Here is a 20,743-nt window from a genome sequence, read left to right on the forward strand (position 1 = left end):
ACGACTGTTAGTTTTTTGGTTACATTATTGCAAAATAACACGAATACTTTCACTGACATAAGCGTTAGAATAGACAAACGTCAAAATTCAATCCCTGCGGTAAAATCTACGATGGCTCCCAACCCCGTGCGGTAATATCCCGGAAATGTCCGAAGTGACTCGGATCCGTGGTAAAGTAACGCTTACCGCACGCTAGATCTCCCCTCAACATATTTGCATCATCTTAAAATGTAAAATGTTTACCTTGATTATATATCTATGATTCTAGTGATTACATAATATAATGGCTCTATGCGTCACCTATTAACTGAGTTGACACATTCTCGTAATTTTTCTGGATCATTGATTTATTTTTATAAAAACATAGTATCAGTCTGTGTAATTCGGACTCCGGGCATTATTGGCAACGCCGGGCCAAGTTATTGCTATTGTGTCTTTGTTTTGGGTGTTTCGTTATTATCTTCCCACTTTTTCGTGTTTTCGCACACGGGTAAGTGCAGCCTTATACGCACAAGTTAGTTTGCAAATACGAGTGCTGTAATTTCGCACTTGTCGGTACTTTTTTAAACAACTCAACTTCCATCCAGTTATATTTTGGGAAAATGGACAAAAAAAAATTTCATAGTTGCTTCCTAACCTCTATCATGTCCCGGGGAAGTTGGTTCTCATGAAATCATTAAATCAGTAATTCAATTCGAGGTTTTTAGAAAGTCCACTTCTACTGACAATGTGGAAGCAATTGGGCAGCTTTCCGGAACGGTTTGAGTTCTTAGAAATAAGAAGAAAAATTTTACCTACTGGGGACGGCGCAACTTGAAAAGTTGATTCTTATGCGCTGCCCACAGAATCCATTTTTTTTAACGTATATTGTTATAAAATGACAGCAAAATGGTCGATGACCAATAGGAAAATTTTAACTGATAACACTATTTACTTAAAAGTTTAAAGCTGGTTGTAAACTAGCTTTACGTTGAGTTGGCCAAAAATTAATTAAAATTAAATTAAAAAATTAAAACTATATTTCGTTGTTATATCTTAGAAAAAATTTTTGGAATAGGTTTTTGTGATTTAATATATTTTCACCCACTTTTGGGTAAGAGACGGGTTAAACTCATTTGAGCCTTTTTTGGTAATTAACTAACTAACTAAATTGTTTTACCATTTATTTTTTACGTACAAAAAATGTTGTTCATTTATGTAACTTTCGCTCTTGGCTAATCTGCGCCTTGCTTTTTTTTCTAAACACCTCTTTCTTCTTTTCTTTAAGTTTTTTGTCTTTGCTGGCTTCCTGCTGAGCCACCTCTCGCCTATGTTTCTCTAACCTTTCCTTGGTTTCCTGCTTGATTTTTTCTTGTCTATGCTGATACGATGTTTTGATCATTTTCATCATTGCCGATATCTAAAACAAATATTTATAGTTGCAATTATATTTTGGTATTTATCTCAGTGCCTACCTTTTGCTCTTTCGGTTCGCGAATTACAGCGACACGCTTAATACTCTTCTTGTCGGAATTCTTCACGTGCTTCGGTTTGTCTCTATACGGCAACGCTTTCTGCAGTTTCGCCGGTATAACCAGCGGTTTGAACGGTTTTTCCTCTCTCTCGATTGGCTAAAAGCAACTTCCGATTATGGAACTGAAAAAGGAGTGCAAAAAAAAAACCAACCAAATACAAGCTGTCTTTATTGACGGGATTTTGAATGGCCTTGTCTCTCTTTATTTGACCGGTAGTCCTCGCGCCTTTCCATTGATTTTTCTTTTCCGGAGGAAGCAACAAAGTGGTCACCGGATTATAAAAGCGCGGAACGTCAACCTTGTACCATGTTCGACAAAATATGATATCTATACAAGGCGAAATTGTTAAATTAAACAACCAATAGGACGGTGCCGCGTTCGACAATCAAGATGGACGCTGACAGTTCATTAGTTCCACAGATTTTCGTTTCCGTAATCGTTACTGACGATCAAAAATACTGATTACAGGTATTTTTTACTGGATAAAGTGATAATAATAAATGAAAGCATTTAAAAGGTGTTAACTTTTTTACGTTATACTGAAAACAAATATTGTTCGATTATTTTAAAACATATAGTTTTATTTGAAGAAGTATTGCTATTACAACTATTTTGAAATGATAGCAAAATTTTTTTGAATTGGAGATGTTGGCATTTATGCTGGAAAAAGTTTTATGTAACCACATTTGCTATAATTTTCTGTTTAAATTGAACCACGCGACAACAGTAAAAATTTCCACTTCTCTCAGCTGATTCTCGCTATTTCTTTTGTGTCGCCCTCTATCTCTCCACACTTTATTCATTAGTTACTCCCGGCAACAACAATTTTTTTTTTGGTTTCTGTACTCATGCGTAAATTCTGATTTTAGACATTGAAATATCCATCTTTAAGTTAATAAAGTTTGGTTTCGTCTGATTTACGCCGTAAGTATACTTTAATTTATTTTATATGCCAAAGATGGCAGCACTTTGATTGACCTGAAAATAAACTGTGTTATTATTTGTAAGTAGCATCAAAGTTAGTTTTGGTTAGTAACTGGTCTATGTCAGCTGTAATAACTGTATTTTTGTATTACTCAGTTAGAAAATGGCATCAAGACAGTTTAAATATGATGTTGATTCATTTTGTTTTATTTGTGGTGAATTCATTAAAGTTGAAAGTAAAAAATTTGGTTTGTCATCTAACTATTTTAACCTAAAAATCAGTAAGCAGGATCAAAATTGGGTACCATACTTTGCCTGCATTAAATGTAAAAATACTTTAGAAGGTAATAAATTGAAATTTAACATTTTTTAAAATGTCGATTAAATTTAAATCACAATAGTTGTCGTTATGTTATTTCTAGCTTGGTATAGAGAAAACCGACGTATGACTGTTACTTTTGTATGGTTAATCCAAGTATGCGTCAATCTGGTGAAAATGCTGAAAAAAAAAATGTTATTGATCTGCCTCAGCTCTGATACCACATGATGAGAAATTTCCTGTGCCATCATGTTCAGATAGCTCAAGTTCAAGCGTCACAAAGAATTTGATAGGTTACAATTTAAAATAATTGATTAAAAACATGATTCAAAGCTTTAAAACTGTAGGCTGCAAAATGTCTCATAAACTTCATATGCTACATTCTCATTTTGACAAATTTTCAGATAATATGGGTGAGTACTCCGAAGAACCAGGAGAAAGTTTAATCCAAGAGAGTCCGTAAGTACATAAACGAAATATGAAAATTTTTAGACACTTGCTTCTTGTTATTTTACAATTATCTGCTATTGTTTATTACAAATTTTGAATAAAACGGACACTGATATTAAAAAAAAAAGTTTTGCAGAAAAAAATGAAAAATTGCTGTAGTTTTTAGAGCAAGAGAAACTGAAATTTAATATGTAGGACTAGGTTCAAGTTTGCGGCGGTATTTCGCGATTTTTAGGCAAAAAACAGGTTATGTGTCGACCGTTTATAAAGGGGTTCGTGATATTTTGAGCTGCGAACCTTACCGCTAAGTTGTATTTTATCTTCGAACGTGGCCCGGAAACAGCCTTCCGGTTTGGCGGCCGCTTTTTTTATTTGTCCCCGAATGCCGGAAACCGTTTTAATTCTCGCGCCTTCGAATCTGGCCACCTCGAGCGCGCTGTTAAACATGCCTAGAATTATAAACGGCTTCATCTAAAATGCCGCGCACCTCAAAAACCGAATCACCTTTCACGAACGCGGTTTTCTTATAAATTTTCATCGGATATCCCACGAGTTTTAATTTTTTCATTATCCGCGTCGATTTGTCCAACTCTTGCACGGATCCAGTCGCGGCAATCCTGAACCCTTGCCGTTTCAGTAACTGAAATGTTATTTTAGGATCGCCGAATATTGACAGGGCAGCTCACTATTTATATCTCCAAGAGTTTACTTTCTATCGAAAAAAACTTCAATGAAAATTACCAGAAATAAATATTTTTAACCTTTTTTGTAATTAAGTAAGGATATATAATATTTAATATTTAATTGTAATTCAGAATTTTTTTAAATATTGCAGCGTCCCACATAAATCGTTCCCGACGACAAACGGTACAACTTTGATAAGAATTTTTGGTACTGTCGGATAGAGAAAGGACCAAAGTATATAACGTATAACGTTAAAATTCACAAATTTAAAAATAAGAGAGATATAAAACTTAGAGATTAAAATTAACCACCGCTTTTCGGACCAATTTTTCTTAGTAGGCTGCGAAAAAAAATGTTTAAGTCATGCGTCAAATAGTTTTTTATTAACAGCATTTTAAACAAGACGTGTCCGAAAAAATGTCGCAAATTGAGTATAGAGTAGTCATAAAGTTTTTGACAAAAGAAGGGTTAGCGCTTAAAATTATTAAAGAAAGATTGGATAGGTGTACGGCCAAAGTTCTCCTTCGTATTCGTAGTGAAAGAATGGGCAAAACGTTTTCGAACGGAGCAGGAGTCCCTTGAAGATGATTCAAGAACTGATCGACCAGTGGAGGTCATAACGGAAGATATTTTAGCGATTGTGGAAGAGATGGTATTGAGTAATCGACGTTTAAAGGTCAAGGAAATTTCAGTAATTACTAAGCTTTCTGATACAAGTGTTCGTCGAATCCTGCATGATCATTCAAGATGGATTTCTAAAAACATTTCAGCTATTCAAAAACAACGCCGTATCGAGTGTGCGCGGTTTTTTTTGGAACTCTGTAGATCGGAACCGAAGCCTGTGATAGAAACTATTGTGACGGGAGATGAAACTATGCTTCTCTATTATGACATTATATCGAAAAAAGAATCAATGGTAAGGGTGAAACACCTCCAAGAAAATTCAGTCTGCCAGTCAACAAAAAAGGTGATGGCCACGATCTTTTGGGATTGTGAAGGAATTCTTTTGATAGATTTAAAAAAAACTAATGCCACTGTCAATGGTAAATATTACGCAATATTATTACATAAATTGCGAGACTGCATATGTGTAAAACGTCGAGAAAAACTGACCAGAGGCGTGCCCCTTTTGCACGATAATGCACCTGTCCATACTGCTGGTGTTGCACAAGCTGCCATTTTTGAGTGTGGGTTGCAACAGATAGATCATCCTCCCTATAGTCCAAATATGGCCCCCAGCGACTATTACTTGTTTGGATATTTGAAAAAGGACTTATGTGGACGGCGGTTTAACGACGAAGTTGAGTTGAGTTTTAGCTTATTTTGCAGACAAACCAAAAAAATTTTGTTTTTTTTTTTAAAGGGATTGAGTTGTTTATAAAGAGATGTAATAAGCGTATTGAAGTTAAGGGGGATTATATTTAAAAATAATACAAAATTGTTACTCTACTTTGTTTCTTTCATATTCAGGCCGGGAAATTTTGGAGCTGCCCTCGTATTTCACGATTCAGATATAGTTTCTTAAGCAATCCACTAGAGTAGTATTGACAACCGTAGCCACAGATTTTTGTTTCAGTGTTAAACCCCGAATCAGCCTTATTCATTGTTAATTTTAGATGATTTTTGATATGGTCTGTCTGGTTTTGTGGTCCAAATAATATAACCACTGAATTATTGGAATTAAGCTTTGGATTATGAGCTGAAGTTATAAAGAATCGAATAAAATGTCACTGTCAAGGAAAATCCGAGCTTGCTTATATTTTGGTTGAGGGGAGAGGAGCTAAAGGAGGGACATGGACATTGCTTCGGATGACTGATTCCATTTTGCTTATAGATTTCTATAGATTCTCGGATTTTTCGTTGGTGGAAGAATTTTAGTTTTATCGAATAAAACTTTATATCCAGTTTCGTGATTGTGGAGAATTAATTTTTCGGGATAATTATCATGCCCCTCCGTTAGCTCCGCCCCCTTCAAATCGCATATAAGCAGGTACAGAGTGGAGTCAGTTGCAGTTAAGCTCTGAACAAGCCAACAGGATAATTGACGAAAAGTCAGTAAGTTCAATTTAACATTTTTTAACAACAATCCTGAAGTTTTGTAAATAGTATTACAGTATTCATTTCCATCAGTCTGACAAAGCAAATCATTAGCTATTTTAGTAAGCGCAGTGACAGTTCCAAAAGATTTACGAAAACCAGACTGTGTATCGAGGATAATCAGTGACTTAATTATGAAAACATATTTTTTTCTAGAAGCTTGGCTAGATTCGGTAAAATATTTATCGGTCTTAACTGTGATGTCAGGAGGTTCATAATTTTTGTGAGTGGTATTATTGTGTTGGCAATTTTACAAGAATCAGGAAATATCGAATATACCTAATTGGTCGATTATCTGAAGCACGAACAGTAGTTTTCATAGAAGAGAAGGGATCTAACTTCCTTATACCTCTATAACCTCCATATATGTTAGGTATAATCGGATACATATGGAAGTATTGTCAGACATACGGAGTAGTTCAAATGTTCCTGACTGATCCGAGCGACGCAACGTTTCTTCTGCCGACATCAAATTTTGGTCGTCAGCAAACAAAAGAAAGTACAAAATTGCCTATCCTTTTAATGCACGCTCCTAGTGTGTTTTGACAAGTAAAGGAGCTACCCGGCAGTTGTTTAGCGACCGGAAATTCTTCCGATTGTGTATAATTGCCTATTTTCATGATGTAACCTCTTATGGAGACATACAATTGTGAGCTGCTACCCTGTATAGGACGTCTTCGTTCGAGTACCTCGGGATCGTGATCGACACTTTGTAAGGCCAAAAATCCGGTGCCCTGGGGCGTGATGGGTCCCCAAAAGTGAGCGTTACACGCCAAATGTTCCGGAGTATACTTGAGGTATCTGTACTTCAAGTCGTCCTCCAATTTAGAGTAGAGGGGAATGGTTTGGAACCGCCTCCAGCCGAGAGAAAGGATCAGAGGGTCGTTGGTTTTCAAAATTTTCTTGTACCATCTGTGCTTTTTTATTTTCACGTTTACGAAACCGACATTCTCTTCGCCCATGTTTAAAGAACCGACTATCAGTGGATAGGTGGGGTCGAAATTGGTTACAAATTCGGATGCGACGTTTTCAAATTCGATTCTCACGTACATGCCTGGTCTGAAAATGTTTTTAGAAAATGCATAGTTGGTACATTACAATGAATCACAAATGGAAAATCTAAGTCAGTACCAAAGAACTTTGGAATAAACTAAACTTGGACTAGACTAATGCCATATCCTATGGGATGTTTATTGTTCTTTTAGATAGTCTGGGGGATCCAAATATACCAATACAAGAAACACTTTTGCTAGAACTTGGTTCAAAGAGGATTTTTTTTTCATGGGTAGATAGTCCAGACTATGAACAGTGTGGTGGTAAAAAAAATTATTGGTGACTATCATATTCATTACCAAATTGTTTTCAGTTACATAGATGCCTTTACTTTTACTACTTTTACCTGAAGCAAGTAGATCGATGGACTGGGATGCGAGGTTTGTAATGGACGGGGAGACCGACCATTTGTGGAGTAATCTTTCCAGTCCATACTTAACTAGTGGATATTTAAAAATATTTTAAATAATGTGTAATTTATTAATATTTATCTATTGTCTTATGAGGTCATCAAATTTAGACCGCGTATTCATGGAGCAAACATATGATATGATATGATATTGGGAAGCTTGACCAGTGACCAATTTTCTTTAGGTTTATTCCATAACTCCACAAAGGTGCGAAAGTATCTGTGACGAACCATCGAGGTACATTATTACAAAAAGAAAGTCGTTATTGACGCATAATTCATGAGAAGATTATGGTGATTACATTTTTTTTTTAATAAGTATTTGATACAAATGAAGGTGCGCGTAACGCCTTGCAGCATACGCTGAGAAACATAGATGAGGGAACAATTAGAACAAGAGGGGGCTCCGATAAGAGCGTATGCAGACTGTATATTACTAATTACAAAAAGAAGGGAAATAATGAACATGTTAAAGGAAATTTTGAGGAAAGGAGAGAAAATGGGGCTGCAACCGGATGAAGAGGAAATGAAAATAATGTTCTGTGGTGCAAGAACTGATAATAGTGTGAAGAAGGGGAAGATCCAGATCAAGATGGTTGGAAGAAGTTAAGGAGGACTTGAGAAGAGCAGGAGTCGTGAATTGGCAAGAGAATGAATAGAAAAGACTGGAGAAACATCAGCAAAAAAGTATGAACCAGAAGAAATGGGGGTTGATCCACCTCGTCAATAGGAACATTGCAGACTTAAAAAGTATTGCCCCTAAATATTTTTGGCATAATATTAACGTCGTAATAAATAATTAAAACTTAAACTGGACCACATCCCGTAAAAAATGTGGACATGTCAACTGCTGCTGACGTAACGAGGTACGTTTTTGTGTTGACAGTTGTCGCCTTCACATTTCTCGTGAGTTTTCAGTTATTTTTGAGTTGAAAATGGTTTATTGTTTATCATGCCCGGTTGTAAAACTATAAGCATTTCTGTCCTAGGAACAACATTTATTAAATTACCTATTCAAGAAAAACAACAAAAAATATGGCTAAAAGACATTTGACGCGAGCCTAACTTCATTAAAAAGTCACGTCACTCTAATTAAGTTTCCAAGTGTGAAATCCTTGGTTTATAGTTCCTCAGAATCATCAGTCTCAGACTTTAAACCACATACAGCTTCTGAGACTAGTACTATGCAAAAATAGAAAAAATAACTTGTGTATTTATTTTGGTGACAACTTAAATGTTTTCATAGCGCGATTATTATATAACAATAACAAACCTTTTCGCTTCAACTTCACGTTGCTGAACAGACATAAAGAATTCGTGACCATCAAGGAGTCCACCAAAGGCAGATTATCACATTGTGCTTTAATAAATCATTCTGACATATCAAACCAACTACCTTTGTTATCTGTGGTCGCATTGGAAATATGTAAATATTACAAATAGGAATCACACAAAGTCACGAATCAAATTCAAACTCAGAAGAATCAAATCAAACTAAAAAGTACGGCGACAATGCGTTGCTGGTCTCCACGTACCTCGTGACGTCACAACCAATGGAGCAGCGTTTTTGTATTATTTCAAAATTAAAGGGCGCTGACAAGCTTTCTAGGATGGATTAGAGTAAATATATTTTTAATTTAAGGAAAAATAATCTGGAGTGTAACTTATTCTATTTTAGAAGTTAATTAATAAGTTTTCATGAAAGGCTAAAAATATGTCCAACAGGGCGACTGGGTCTAGGAAGCTTTCAGCCACTATCTATCCATATATTATTATGTATTTTTCAGAATAGGTGTTTTGTGCGACGTTGCCGTCTCATATTTTAATTTGGTCGGTCAATAAAAAATATCTTATGCACCACCCAATGGCCCAAACTACGTCTAATTTACCTGAATCCTTCCACTTCGACCCGAATCTCGTCCGGCATGTTCTCGAACACCGTTTTGTTGAGTTGGGCTTGTTTTTCCGCAGTCATTTTCATTTCCTCGTAAAATGTCGCCTTTTCCGGATTGTCGTATTCCGAATCGAATTTCTCTTTGAGTTTCCTCTTTTTCTCGGCCAACTTCGCCCTCTCCGCGTCGTTATCGAGTTCCGTATCCTGCCTTACCCGTTTTTGCCCTTGATTCGCCGACTCCTTGGTGCCGGTCTCCAAGTCTTCGAAATCGCCGTATGTGTCACTCAAATCGTCCGCATCATCTAATTTTAGCAATTCGCTCGCGTCTTCCGATTCTTTCCACTTGCCGGTGACGAAACAGTTCGCGATTTGAGTCTTGTTCTGCAAATAAACCATCTGGTTGTACTAGGTATACAGGGTGTTACTGAAATGACGTCACATAGTTTAATCAGTGAATGTTGATCCGCGTCCCGATGTCGAAACGATAAGTTGTTCGGTAAAAATCGGACAAAAAAAGTAACCTTATCCTTTTTTTTCGAAAAAATGACGAGTATAGTCGCAACCAGATGACGTTTCGTTCGTAATTCATTGAATTCAATTAATCAATAACGAAAAGCAAAAAGTTAGGTTAGGTTAGGTCGAACAGTAAACATTCAGTGCGTAGACAAAGTTCTTTTTCGTACTGAGTTAAGTTGACTTTACCTTTAAATAATATCATTAATTCAATAACATTTTAATGTTCGTATATTACACTGTACAGTTTTAAGTGTAATGATAGTGTATTATCAATATTATCCATTACATTAAAGACTTAATAGTTATTCCATTGACTAAGCTGACAAACAGGTGTATATCCGATGGTATTTTTCCTAACTCCTTGAAGTTGTCCAGAGTGATTCCAGTTTTCAAGAAGGGCGATATAAATGATATAAATAATTATCGTCCAACAATCGGTAAAATTTTTGAAAAGATTCAGCTTTTGAAGGCAGAGAGTTCTCCGGCACAGTCCTATGCGATCTTATTTATGTTATGTTAAGTTATTTTTCCAACAGGAGGCAGATTGTGGTCCTGAATAGAGAATCATCACAAATTAGAGTTTTTGAGCATGGAGTACTCCAAGGATTCATTATGGGCCCTCTTCTATTCTTGATCTATAGAAACGATCTCCCTGAGCATGTTGCTGACATAGTTTGTACATTTTTCACTGATGATACTACCTTTTCTTTCTGAGAACGACAGTCCGGGGCTAACAAATTATATTTTCTTTATATTTTCTTTACGCGCTCAACTTTCAGCAACCCATTACATGTGAACTGTCTTGGGGTTCTGATTGATCCGAAATTGACGTTCGAGCAGCATATTATTGGTATTTGTGAGAAGCTCTCCACGGTGGTGTACTTGTTGCGCGGTTTGGTCGGCAAGGTCTCTCAAAGTATAGTCAGAATGGTATATTTTTCACTCTTTCAGGGATTATTTAGCTACGCAATTTTAGTTTAGCTAGACGAGCCATCGTGGCGATGACGCAGTTGAATTATCGGGATGACGTAACAGCAAAGTTTAAAGATCTCCAAATATTAACTGTTCCATGTTATTATATCTAATCGGCATTAAAATATACTAAAAGCAACCAGTATCAATAACCCCTTAATATTAATGTTTGTCACCATCTCACCAGAAACAGAAATTATATGTTGATGAACTACTCAAGAATTGCAAAGACTAGAAATTATAAGAACTATTATGGACCTAAATTCTTCAATCTATTGCCTCTGAGCGTCAGAGGGCTGCCGGAGAGACAATTTTCTATTAAGGTCAAATCACTCCTGCTGGATGGGGCCTATTACTCATTCGATGACTTTTTTACCAATTTTAATAATGTTTAGCGTTTTCTGTGTTATGTCGCGGTGCCTTTGTAATTATACATATATGTAGATTTTTCTCAATGTTTTTTGCTGACTTGTGTAAAACCGTAGGGTTGTTAACATCAATAAATGATTATTGCTATTATTATTATTTTTATTTTTCTGCACCGATTTATATTTTTATCGTAGTAGAAGTTGTTTGTGTTTTGTTAAGGGCTGCAACAGTACCTGCATAGATGTGTTGTTTGATTTCATTTATTAATTTTTTTACACTTTTTAGTTAGTTTATTCAATAATAAGAAAACTACTATTTACGAATCCTCTGGTTGGTTACTCTGTACCTGCTTACATACGGTTTGAAGGGGGCGGAGTTAAAAGAGGGACATGAACATCGTCTCGGATGACTGGTTGTTGTGGTTGTTTAGTCTTTGAAATATGATTGATGGCAAAGCTGAAAATCTACGTTTATATTCTTGTCCAGAAGCACATACAACAATTTGAAAAACTAACCCCAACACAAGTGAAACACTGTGCTAAATGCTAAGTGCTTTCTGCGACTGAAAAATTACAAAAGGCTCTAACTGCCCTGTATTTTTCTCTTTATAAAACCCTATACAGGTAAAACATAGTTTTTTTTTAACGATATTATTGGTTAGTTTCGAGGTAGAGTTCCTATTTACTAAAGTCTCTATTCCTGAAACTCTCAACATTATTTCAGACATATTAAAATCCGAGAATCTGGAATCGCTTCTTCTCATCTTAATTGAAAAATAATATTCTGGAACATATTTTTCTCGCAACAACAAATATCAGGAACAGCTATGGGTCATCCAGTATTACCAGTTATCGCAAATATGTAAGCTTTTGAGAAACTACGTTAATGGATGATACTTTTGCTATTTGGCCTCGTGGTCAAGAATCCCTGAGAGATTTTTTAGCCATTTAAACTCTATACACTACTGAATTAGAAACTCATAATAATCTCCCATTCTTAGATATTCTTATCAATAGAAAATCACACCTAACATTGGGTCATCCTGTTTACAGAAAACCTACACACACAGACCGACCGATGAAGTTGTTTAATTTAGGTTTTGTTTTTGTTTTGCGTCTACTGCGATTTTTATTGGAATCTCTATAGATCATTGAAACCTATAATAGTACATACTGAACGGAAGATAAAAGTCTAAATATGAAATACTAGATACCGCACAGGAAAAAATCTAAGTGGTAAAATGTTCAAGAGCAACTGTAGAACCCCTCCTATGACAGCGCCCATTTGTTCATCGCAAGTCTAGTAATCCCAAATGAAAGTTTCGCCCTCCAAATACATTATTATAAAAACTGCCAATGGACAAATCGTTTAAAAAACTGTCTGTATTGAAAAGTCAATATACAATTTGTTTATAAAAACTGCGTTTCAATAGGTAACTTAAATTAGCAATAAATGTGAGAGAATTGCATAGAAATTAGTGTCATACAATACACAAATTAATATAATTATATAATAATTAATATAATTATACTTCGCGCATTCGGAGCATAGAGAGCATGCTCGGAGTGTTCGAAATTGACCTATCCAAATGTAGTAAAGCAACAAAAGATATGAAAGGGACTTAAGACTACGACAAGTGAACTCATCGACATGAAAGGCTACATCAAATCTCATTTGACCAAACTAAAATTCTTTCATTTGATCAATCAATCAAGACTCCATTGACAATGTTCATGCCCCTACTTTAGCTCAGCCTCCCTTAAACAGTATGTAAGCAGGTACAGAGTAGAATGCAAACCAGTTTCAGTTATGCTCTGAAGAAGTCAACATGATGATTTGCGAAACGTCATCAATAACCGACGCAGCAGAAATCCGGAAGTAATGAAAGGAGCCGTGAGTACATCAAATTTATCAATATAGATTCCTAGTTCAAAAAGGTCTACAAAAATTTTAAAGATTTTTGCAGACTTAAATAGACAAATTTAGTTTTTTATATCCTTCAATGTAAGAAGGATAGTTGCATTTGTAATATTTCTATAGTTGTTTGTTTTAAAAGTTTGAAAAAAGAAATCTATTTGTTTTCCCATTGCATAGTATGTAGAAATCTATTGATAACAACTTATTTGGGATAAAGAACGCAAATACTTTTAAGAAAAGAGTTACTTCAGTTCAATAACTTAATGCAGTTAGGTTATGATATGATTCTGCCTGGAAAAAGTGTGAGGCGTTACATTTTTAATTTCGTTTCGAAGAATGGTTTATTTTATTGCATATGTAAATATAAAATATTGTAATCTTCCATTAGAACTTTGTTATTTTGGTTACTTAATAAATACATAAATATAGACTTCATCTATGAAGATAAACAATATTAAATATCTTTTATTCAATGGGGCCAAAAGTGCGGGTTAGGTTGTGAAATTTAGCTCATAGCTTCAGATAAGAATGTATTAGATTAGCCAAGATCTTACCTTTGTATCGGTCCAATCTTTGGTGGCTGCATTCCAAGGAAGCATGAGCGGCGATTCTAGCAGATTGATCGTATCTTTCTCGGTTTTTATTTTTTGTTGGTCCCTGGAGACTTTTTTTAAAAATCCGCCGACTTCCTCCATTTCCTCATCTAAATCAGCTTCTTCCGACGCCTCTTTTAAATGTTTCGAATCGAACACTCCTAAAACGAAACATTTTCAACCGCTCAAAAATCTAGAGCCAATAATTTGAAATAAAAGAAACCTATCCCAATAAATTGAAATTCCAATCGAACTCCTAAACATTTTCAATTCTTGTTTCTGTGGTTTTTAATATTTAAATTCAAACTAACCAAAATTTCCAACTATAATGAAAACAGCAATTTTAATTACCAGCAGTTCATTTTATATATATAAAAAAAAACTATTAGTATTAGGATTATTATTATTGGTATTATTAGCACCTACAGTTAAAAAAAAAAACTAAAACTTTTTTGAGAATCGTTGAATAAAAGTATTAATATAATTCGAAAGCGAGCAAATAACTTTTTATCTAACAAAAAAGTAAAACTTTTTTTGAAAAATTCTGTAACCATATCAGAATAAAATTGCCGGCTTCTAACACTTCTGTACAGATAATGGAAAAAAATTAGAATCTGCAGAGTTTCAAGTAGATTTTTTAAACTTTCCATATATACAGGGTGTTTCGTTTATTTGGGGTAAGTACCAGCTTTCTTATTTTAAACAGAATGCTACAGTGTATATTATGTATAATGTCCCGATGTTTAACTGCTTCTAAGAAAACTTGAATTTTATGTGAAAAATGAGATTGTGGAAGGGGACCTATTATTATATACCGAGTTGATATTTTGGATGTATATTAATACGGGGTGAGCAAAAATAAAAAATAAAGTACAAAAAATAATTAATAAAAAACGTAAAGTCAACTTTTTCAAATGGAATATAATTTTAACCGCTTTGGCATTAAAAATTAAGGAGGCTTAAATTGTTGATTTCGGCAATTTATAGCTTCCTTAATGATTAACAATATAACATTTTCTTATTGTAATGAAAATAAAAAAATGAAAAATTGTCTTTTTACATTTTTTATAATTTAAGTTTTGTATTTAATTTTTGCTCACTCTGTAATAATTTACCTCTAAAATATCAACTCAATACCTGACAATAGGACTCGGGTATTGGACATTATACGTAAAATATATGTTGAATTTGCAATGCAATGCAATAATATACAGGATGTTCTGTTTAAAATAAAAAAAATCTAGATGAAACTATACAACTTTTCTCAGGTAAGGCAAGGTTATTTACATGGCGAGGCCCCACTGCAACTTTCAAGATTTTTATAAGAAAGCAAATCACAAAAATATATTAAAAAACGCAATTTTTAACGTACCGTAAACGAGTTTCATTGGATTTTGAGAGGCACCTGCCCTATCCAAAAACGCGTCTTGCGCCCTTTTGGCCAGATTTTCCTTCCATTTCAGGCCCGTGTCTTCGTCATTTTCACTACCTTCATCGGGATATTCCGAACCGCTTTCCTCGCTACCTTCAACCTCTTCGGCATCCTCCAAATCATTGGAATCGGTTTGACCTTTCTTCTTTTCTAATCCCTTTAGAACGTCCAAGATCTTCAAATGCACGTCACCCGATGAACTAACCTTTTTCTTTACAACTTTATCTGCCGTTTCACCGTCACTATCACTATTACCGCCGCTAGGGTCACTATCTTCATCTTCTTCTTCCAAACTTTCCACCAATTCATCATCACCAGTTTCGAAAACCACCTTCCTTCTAATTCGTCCCGAATCGACGACTCGTTCTTCTTTTCGATTTTCGTTCCTCAACAACATTAACTCTTCGTCTAATTCGTGGGAACGCTGTTTCTCTGGGAAACTGCGTTTAAAGGGCGCAATATCTTCTCCAACGTCTTCGGGTTCTTCGAAATCTTCGGCGGTCAGTTTGGTACCTCCGGTGAATATCTGCATTTCCGAATGTCGCATCTTAACGTCCAACGTTTCCTTGGTATCGATCAGATTCGCCACTATATTGGTCGACTCGTCGACCCTCTGGTGGTGACTGTGGGACCCTCCCAATTCGACATACACGGCGTCCTTGTCGTACACGATGCCCCCCATGCCGGAAAATGGAGCGTAAATCAGTTTCTCCTTCTCCACCAGCGCTCTTTTTTTTAGTTCTTCGGGCAAGGGGCAGGGGTCGGGAAGATAAGAGATTTCGCGAATTTTCAAATCACCTAGCCCTGCGCAGCAAAAGAGAAAAAAAAGTATAGAAAAACACTTATGACTTTGAGTCCCAGCTGAAGTGCAGATTAAATGGTATTTCCATTATAACGGGTGTTGAATTTTAGATTCTTTATTCCCAACTATACAGGGTGTCCCGCGACATGACTGCCATAGATTGGGAATGCGATGCTGGGATGATTTTAAATGTGACATCTTGTATATTTAAAGCTACTTTATCTATCTATCTAAATCTCATAGAATTGGTACTGGGGCAAGTAAAAGGGTTTGTAGCAAACCATAATACCTCTTTTAAAGTGAGGGAGTTGAAACCTTCTTGCAAGAGGAAATGAAGTCGGCGGATTTTTAAAAATGCAGTGAGTGTGATAGAAATAGATGAATGTGGGAAGCTGTCATTGGCCAAACTCGGTTTTCCATCGTATGAACATTACAAACGATTTAAGGTGTGTAGGAATGAGTGCTGTCATTGCAAAAATTACCTTTTATCAATCTATCGCACTATAATTGTTCAGATTTTCTTGAAGGAGGTAGACAATGATTCAGTAGTAATACTAAAAGATTGTCGAACTTCCGTTGTCTTATATTTTGTTTTAATTCTAAGGCTACGAAGCCTATACAGGGTGTTACATTGCATGTTGAAGACAAAAGTCATAGACGGGACTAAAAGAATCAATTTAAAATTATTTTCAAGTGATGTGGCAAACCATACTTATGCGTTTTAAATGGCATATTATGACATTATTAGACACCCCGCTTTTAGACTCAATCGCCCAATGTAGGGTTCATTAAAGTTCTTTTTATTTCTCCAATATATGACTCACCATATTCACAGGGTATTTAGTAGATACACTCTTTCTCTAGAGTCGTTGTTTCTGGCTTTGTTTGTTAACTTTCTATTGTTTTGCAATTCGACTGATTTTTTCTGAAATTATTTCCACGTTTGGGATCATATTGTTTGGTAATGTTTTGTCAATATATTAGAGCTTGTACCAAAGGGAGAGGAAGTTGATTAAATTTCAAAAACAACGGCCTCAAACAACACACAACAACAAGGAGATGAAATATATAATAATAAATCTATTCTTGAGGAACATTTCCAATATCAGACAACAAATATTGAGCAAAGAATCTAACTTCTCCCTTGTCCTTGCCGATATTAAATATTATCAGCTCCATTGAGACCTTACAACTGGAAGGACTGGATATAGATGAACTGCGATGGAAGGTTAGAACTGTTTTAGAGTAGAGAAGAATGAGGATAAAGAATACAATCAGAGATGAGCAAGTAGTCTTCAAAGACTTACAAAAGGATGTGAGCATCAAGATTCTCCCAGCGGCAACGCCACAGTCATCATGGTTGTGCAGCAATATGACCATATACATCTGCTGTTGTTTAAACAAAGGATAAACAATCGGTTCGACAATCTCTTAGTATTTCTAATTGCTCAAATTGTGTTGAAAGTTTCTTCATTCAATTAAATTCAGATCTGATGTAAATTTGCTTCGTTGATTATTATTATTTTCTCTTATCCAAATTGATATTAAATACATTTTTTCTGTGGTATAATTAAAAACATTAGAAAAATCCGGCATATTTACACTAAATGTTAAAATAGCTCACAACTAATTGTTAAAGAGTTAAAGATATCTCGAGTAAAAAATTTATCCGAATTATATTATAAAAAAACAGTCAACAATTTAAACAATAAAATAAAACTTGGGCCCTTCTACTTTTTCGTGTTGTTGGATTGAATATTATTATTTCTTTTTATTGTTGGGCACATTTTTACAAACCAGATTAGTAAAAAGTATCAGAACGCTTAAATATCTCCAAAACTGCCAAAGCTGGAACGGCAAAATTCAATACCTGGAGGTTTTTGAGATTTACTACTGTAAATAAAAAAATCTTAACATCTCAGAATTTATTCGGTTTTTGAACATGGGGAACTTTAGAAGTGGAAGGTTACTAGAATTATAAATATCATCGCAAAATCTCACATTGTTCCAGCTTTGGCAGTTTTGGAGATATTTAAGCGTTCAGGTACTTTTTACTAACCCAATATATTTGAAATTTGATAATATGACCAGAACTTGTTTGTTACCTTTTATAGCAAGGACTAACTATAGATTTGCTACAAGGTTAGGTCTGAAGCTTTACAACAGTCTGCCAATTAGGTTAGGAAACCTCCCTAACATAAAAAAATTTACCAAAAACTTTTCTTTTCTTGATTCAACATAATTCCCTATAATCTGTGGTTCATGCCTTTCATGCTAGTTTCATCTTTTCTATTTTATTATTGTTTTCTTTTTCTTAATACTTGTAGATTGTAAGAATAATATATTCATTTTCAATTTACCAGCTAAGTTTTTGCACATACAGACTGTCTGTGACCTAGGTGGTGGATTCTGGTACTTAGGAAACTTTTGTATAGACTTTTTTTGTGTACAAATAAAGAAATTCAATAACAATTTAAAAAATTTACTGTACAGAAAAATAAGTATAATTTTTCTTTGAGGATTGATGAAAAACATATTTTATACTTTTTAATCATTGCTAAAATTGTCTTTAAAGATTTTTTCTTAGCTTTTTATAAAAATAAACCACAATTTAGTAATTGTGTTAGAAACATCTTAGTCTCGCTTTGACATTTAAAATCGTCACCACAGATAATTTTATCTTCGCTATGAGGTGAGTTAAAAAAAAAGATTTAAAAATAAAATTAAAAAAAATCTTCAATTTTTCTAAAGGAAATTTCACAAAAGGTATCTTTTATTTATATAAGTTTAAATAATTTTCGACGTCTTTAAAGTTATTTATTTTAATAAACATCTGAAAACAGAGGCAGTTTTCGAAATTATTTATTATTAGTTATTATTTCACATTTCCACTTTTATAAATACAGACATAGAAATTATTGAAACTTATATAGAATATAAAAAAAATCTTTAAAGATATTATTCCTGTCCATATCTTATAGGTTCCAAAAATTTTTGACTGCACCTCGCATAAAAAGTAAAAGGCTTATTGAATATTTACTACACATATTTAAGACAAAATCATGATTACTTTATGTGATTTAGCTTAAAAGAATGCTTTTTTTTTCCAAAATTCATTGGCCAATATCTCAAAAACTAGACAACATAAAAACAGAATTTTTACAAAAAATAACTAATAATTTTCAAAAGATTAGCTGAAAAAGTACCTGCAATATGTACGGAATTGTCTTTCAACAAAGGAACTCCTCTTACATATCCATATATTGATATTGTTCTATCGCATTTTGGATTTTGCCTCACGTGTTCTTGATTAGTCAAATCTTCGTACCTGTCCCCTAATAAGTAGCTGTGACTTTGCCTCCATATTAAAGGCCGAAACTTCATCACTGATATAAATCTTCCCAAGTTCTGAATCTCTTTTCTCAAGTACTCGCCATACAGGATGCCGGATAAGTAAAACAATTTTGCCCCTGGATACACTTCGGTCCAAAATCGGTGCTTCAATGTTTTTTTGACGTTTTTTAACGTCTTGCTGTTCTTGATTATGTCGAGGTGTGTTAGTACACCCATAATTCTAGGCATTCCATGAACTTGGCAAACATTCAAAAACTCGAATATTTCCATTTCGAACCCAAAACTTGCGTCGCACAAAAGAAGCGCTAGGTCCGCCACTTTCGCTAAATCAATCATGGAATTTATGTCATTATTGCATTCGATCAATGTTATCCTTCGTTTTTTTCCAATTACAATCGTTACTGGCCCCTTGATATCGGAAAGAGGCGATCTGGTAAACAATTTAATGAGGTTGTTGATTAAAGTTGTTTTTCCCACCTTGGGCGGACCGACTACAGCTATCAAAATAGGTGGAGGTTCGATAGGAGTTCTGTCAACAAAAGGAACATGTTGTTTTTTTGTGTCAATATCTTGCTTGCGACGAAATTTGCGTTCAGCTCGTATAGCAGAGTTGAACGCGAATGCTTTCGGATTCCGTTGCTTGTCCGTAAGTTCTTCGTTCTGCTTTGGTTGTTTATTCTTTTTCTTTTCCGTTTTGCGGCCTAAAAAGAGGATTTGAACCCAGGCTTTCATATTTCGAGAATTGTTATTACCAGCATTTCGTTTTCTATGCGCTTTCTTTTTTTCACCGCTCCCGTCTTCCATCGTTATTCAGTTTTGCAAGTTCATTCGACGTACGAAGGCCTAAAAAGTACCATGTTATAAAGTTGTAAAGAAATAACGGTGGTTATAGCTCCGGTTTCTTCTTCTTTTTGCTTCTTTTGGTAACAAAGATAGTTGGTCTTTAGAAAAAATGAAATATATATTAAATATTTGCCGGATTCACTTTCGAACTATAATAAGGTTTATGATAAAGGTCCCTTATTGTAAACTAGGAATCCTATGAACTATGAATAGCATACAAGGAATGCAGCAATACACAATGTTGAACTAGTAAACCCCATTGTCGACATGTCCTTAATTTTTAATTTTGGGCACACACTCTAGGCACAGCTGACCACAAACTCCTTTGCACACACAATAACTCATTCCCGGTAAATACAATCCAATATTTCTGCATCTATTTTTATTAGATAAAAATTGCTGTTAAAAATGAATTCATTTTTGGCAGGTAATTTTTTGATGATAGCATTGCAATTGCAAATTGTGCAATATTTCTAGGACAAATTGGACTTGATTATTTTAGTGGAAAAAAATAGTCTGTAATTTTATCTGCCAATTTTCTTGCAATTTAGTGGTAGACACGTTACAATATTTATAATGAAACAGAAAATTATGTAATTTA

The 20,743-nt window shown here is 34.7% G+C and overlaps 1 protein-coding gene across 1 annotated transcript; it reads right to left on the minus strand.

Annotated features, from left to right (window-relative positions):
* Positions 1-1,160: 1,160 nt before the first annotated feature.
* Positions 1,161-20,234, minus strand: LOC132708099 (ribosome biogenesis protein BMS1 homolog). Its single transcript, XM_060680216.1, has 11 exons — positions 20,052-20,234; positions 19,152-20,000; positions 15,084-15,947; positions 13,673-13,872; positions 9,340-9,725; positions 6,678-7,047; positions 3,712-3,847; positions 3,510-3,656; positions 1,666-1,841; positions 1,455-1,610; positions 1,161-1,399 (listed from the first exon to the last, which is right to left on the minus strand). Exons 1-11 carry the CDS (start codon positions 20,101-20,103, stop codon positions 1,190-1,192), a joined length of 3,546 nt encoding a protein of 1,181 aa, XP_060536199.1. The 5' UTR covers positions 20,104-20,234; the 3' UTR covers positions 1,161-1,189.
* Between the last annotated feature and the right edge of the window lie 509 nt (positions 20,235-20,743).

Source organism: Cylas formicarius, unplaced genomic scaffold (genome assembly GCF_029955315.1).
Source record: "Cylas formicarius isolate icCylForm1 unplaced genomic scaffold, icCylForm1.1 PGA_scaffold_10__41_contigs__length_53128322, whole genome shotgun sequence".
Taxonomy (NCBI): domain Eukaryota; kingdom Metazoa; phylum Arthropoda; class Insecta; order Coleoptera; family Brentidae; genus Cylas; species Cylas formicarius.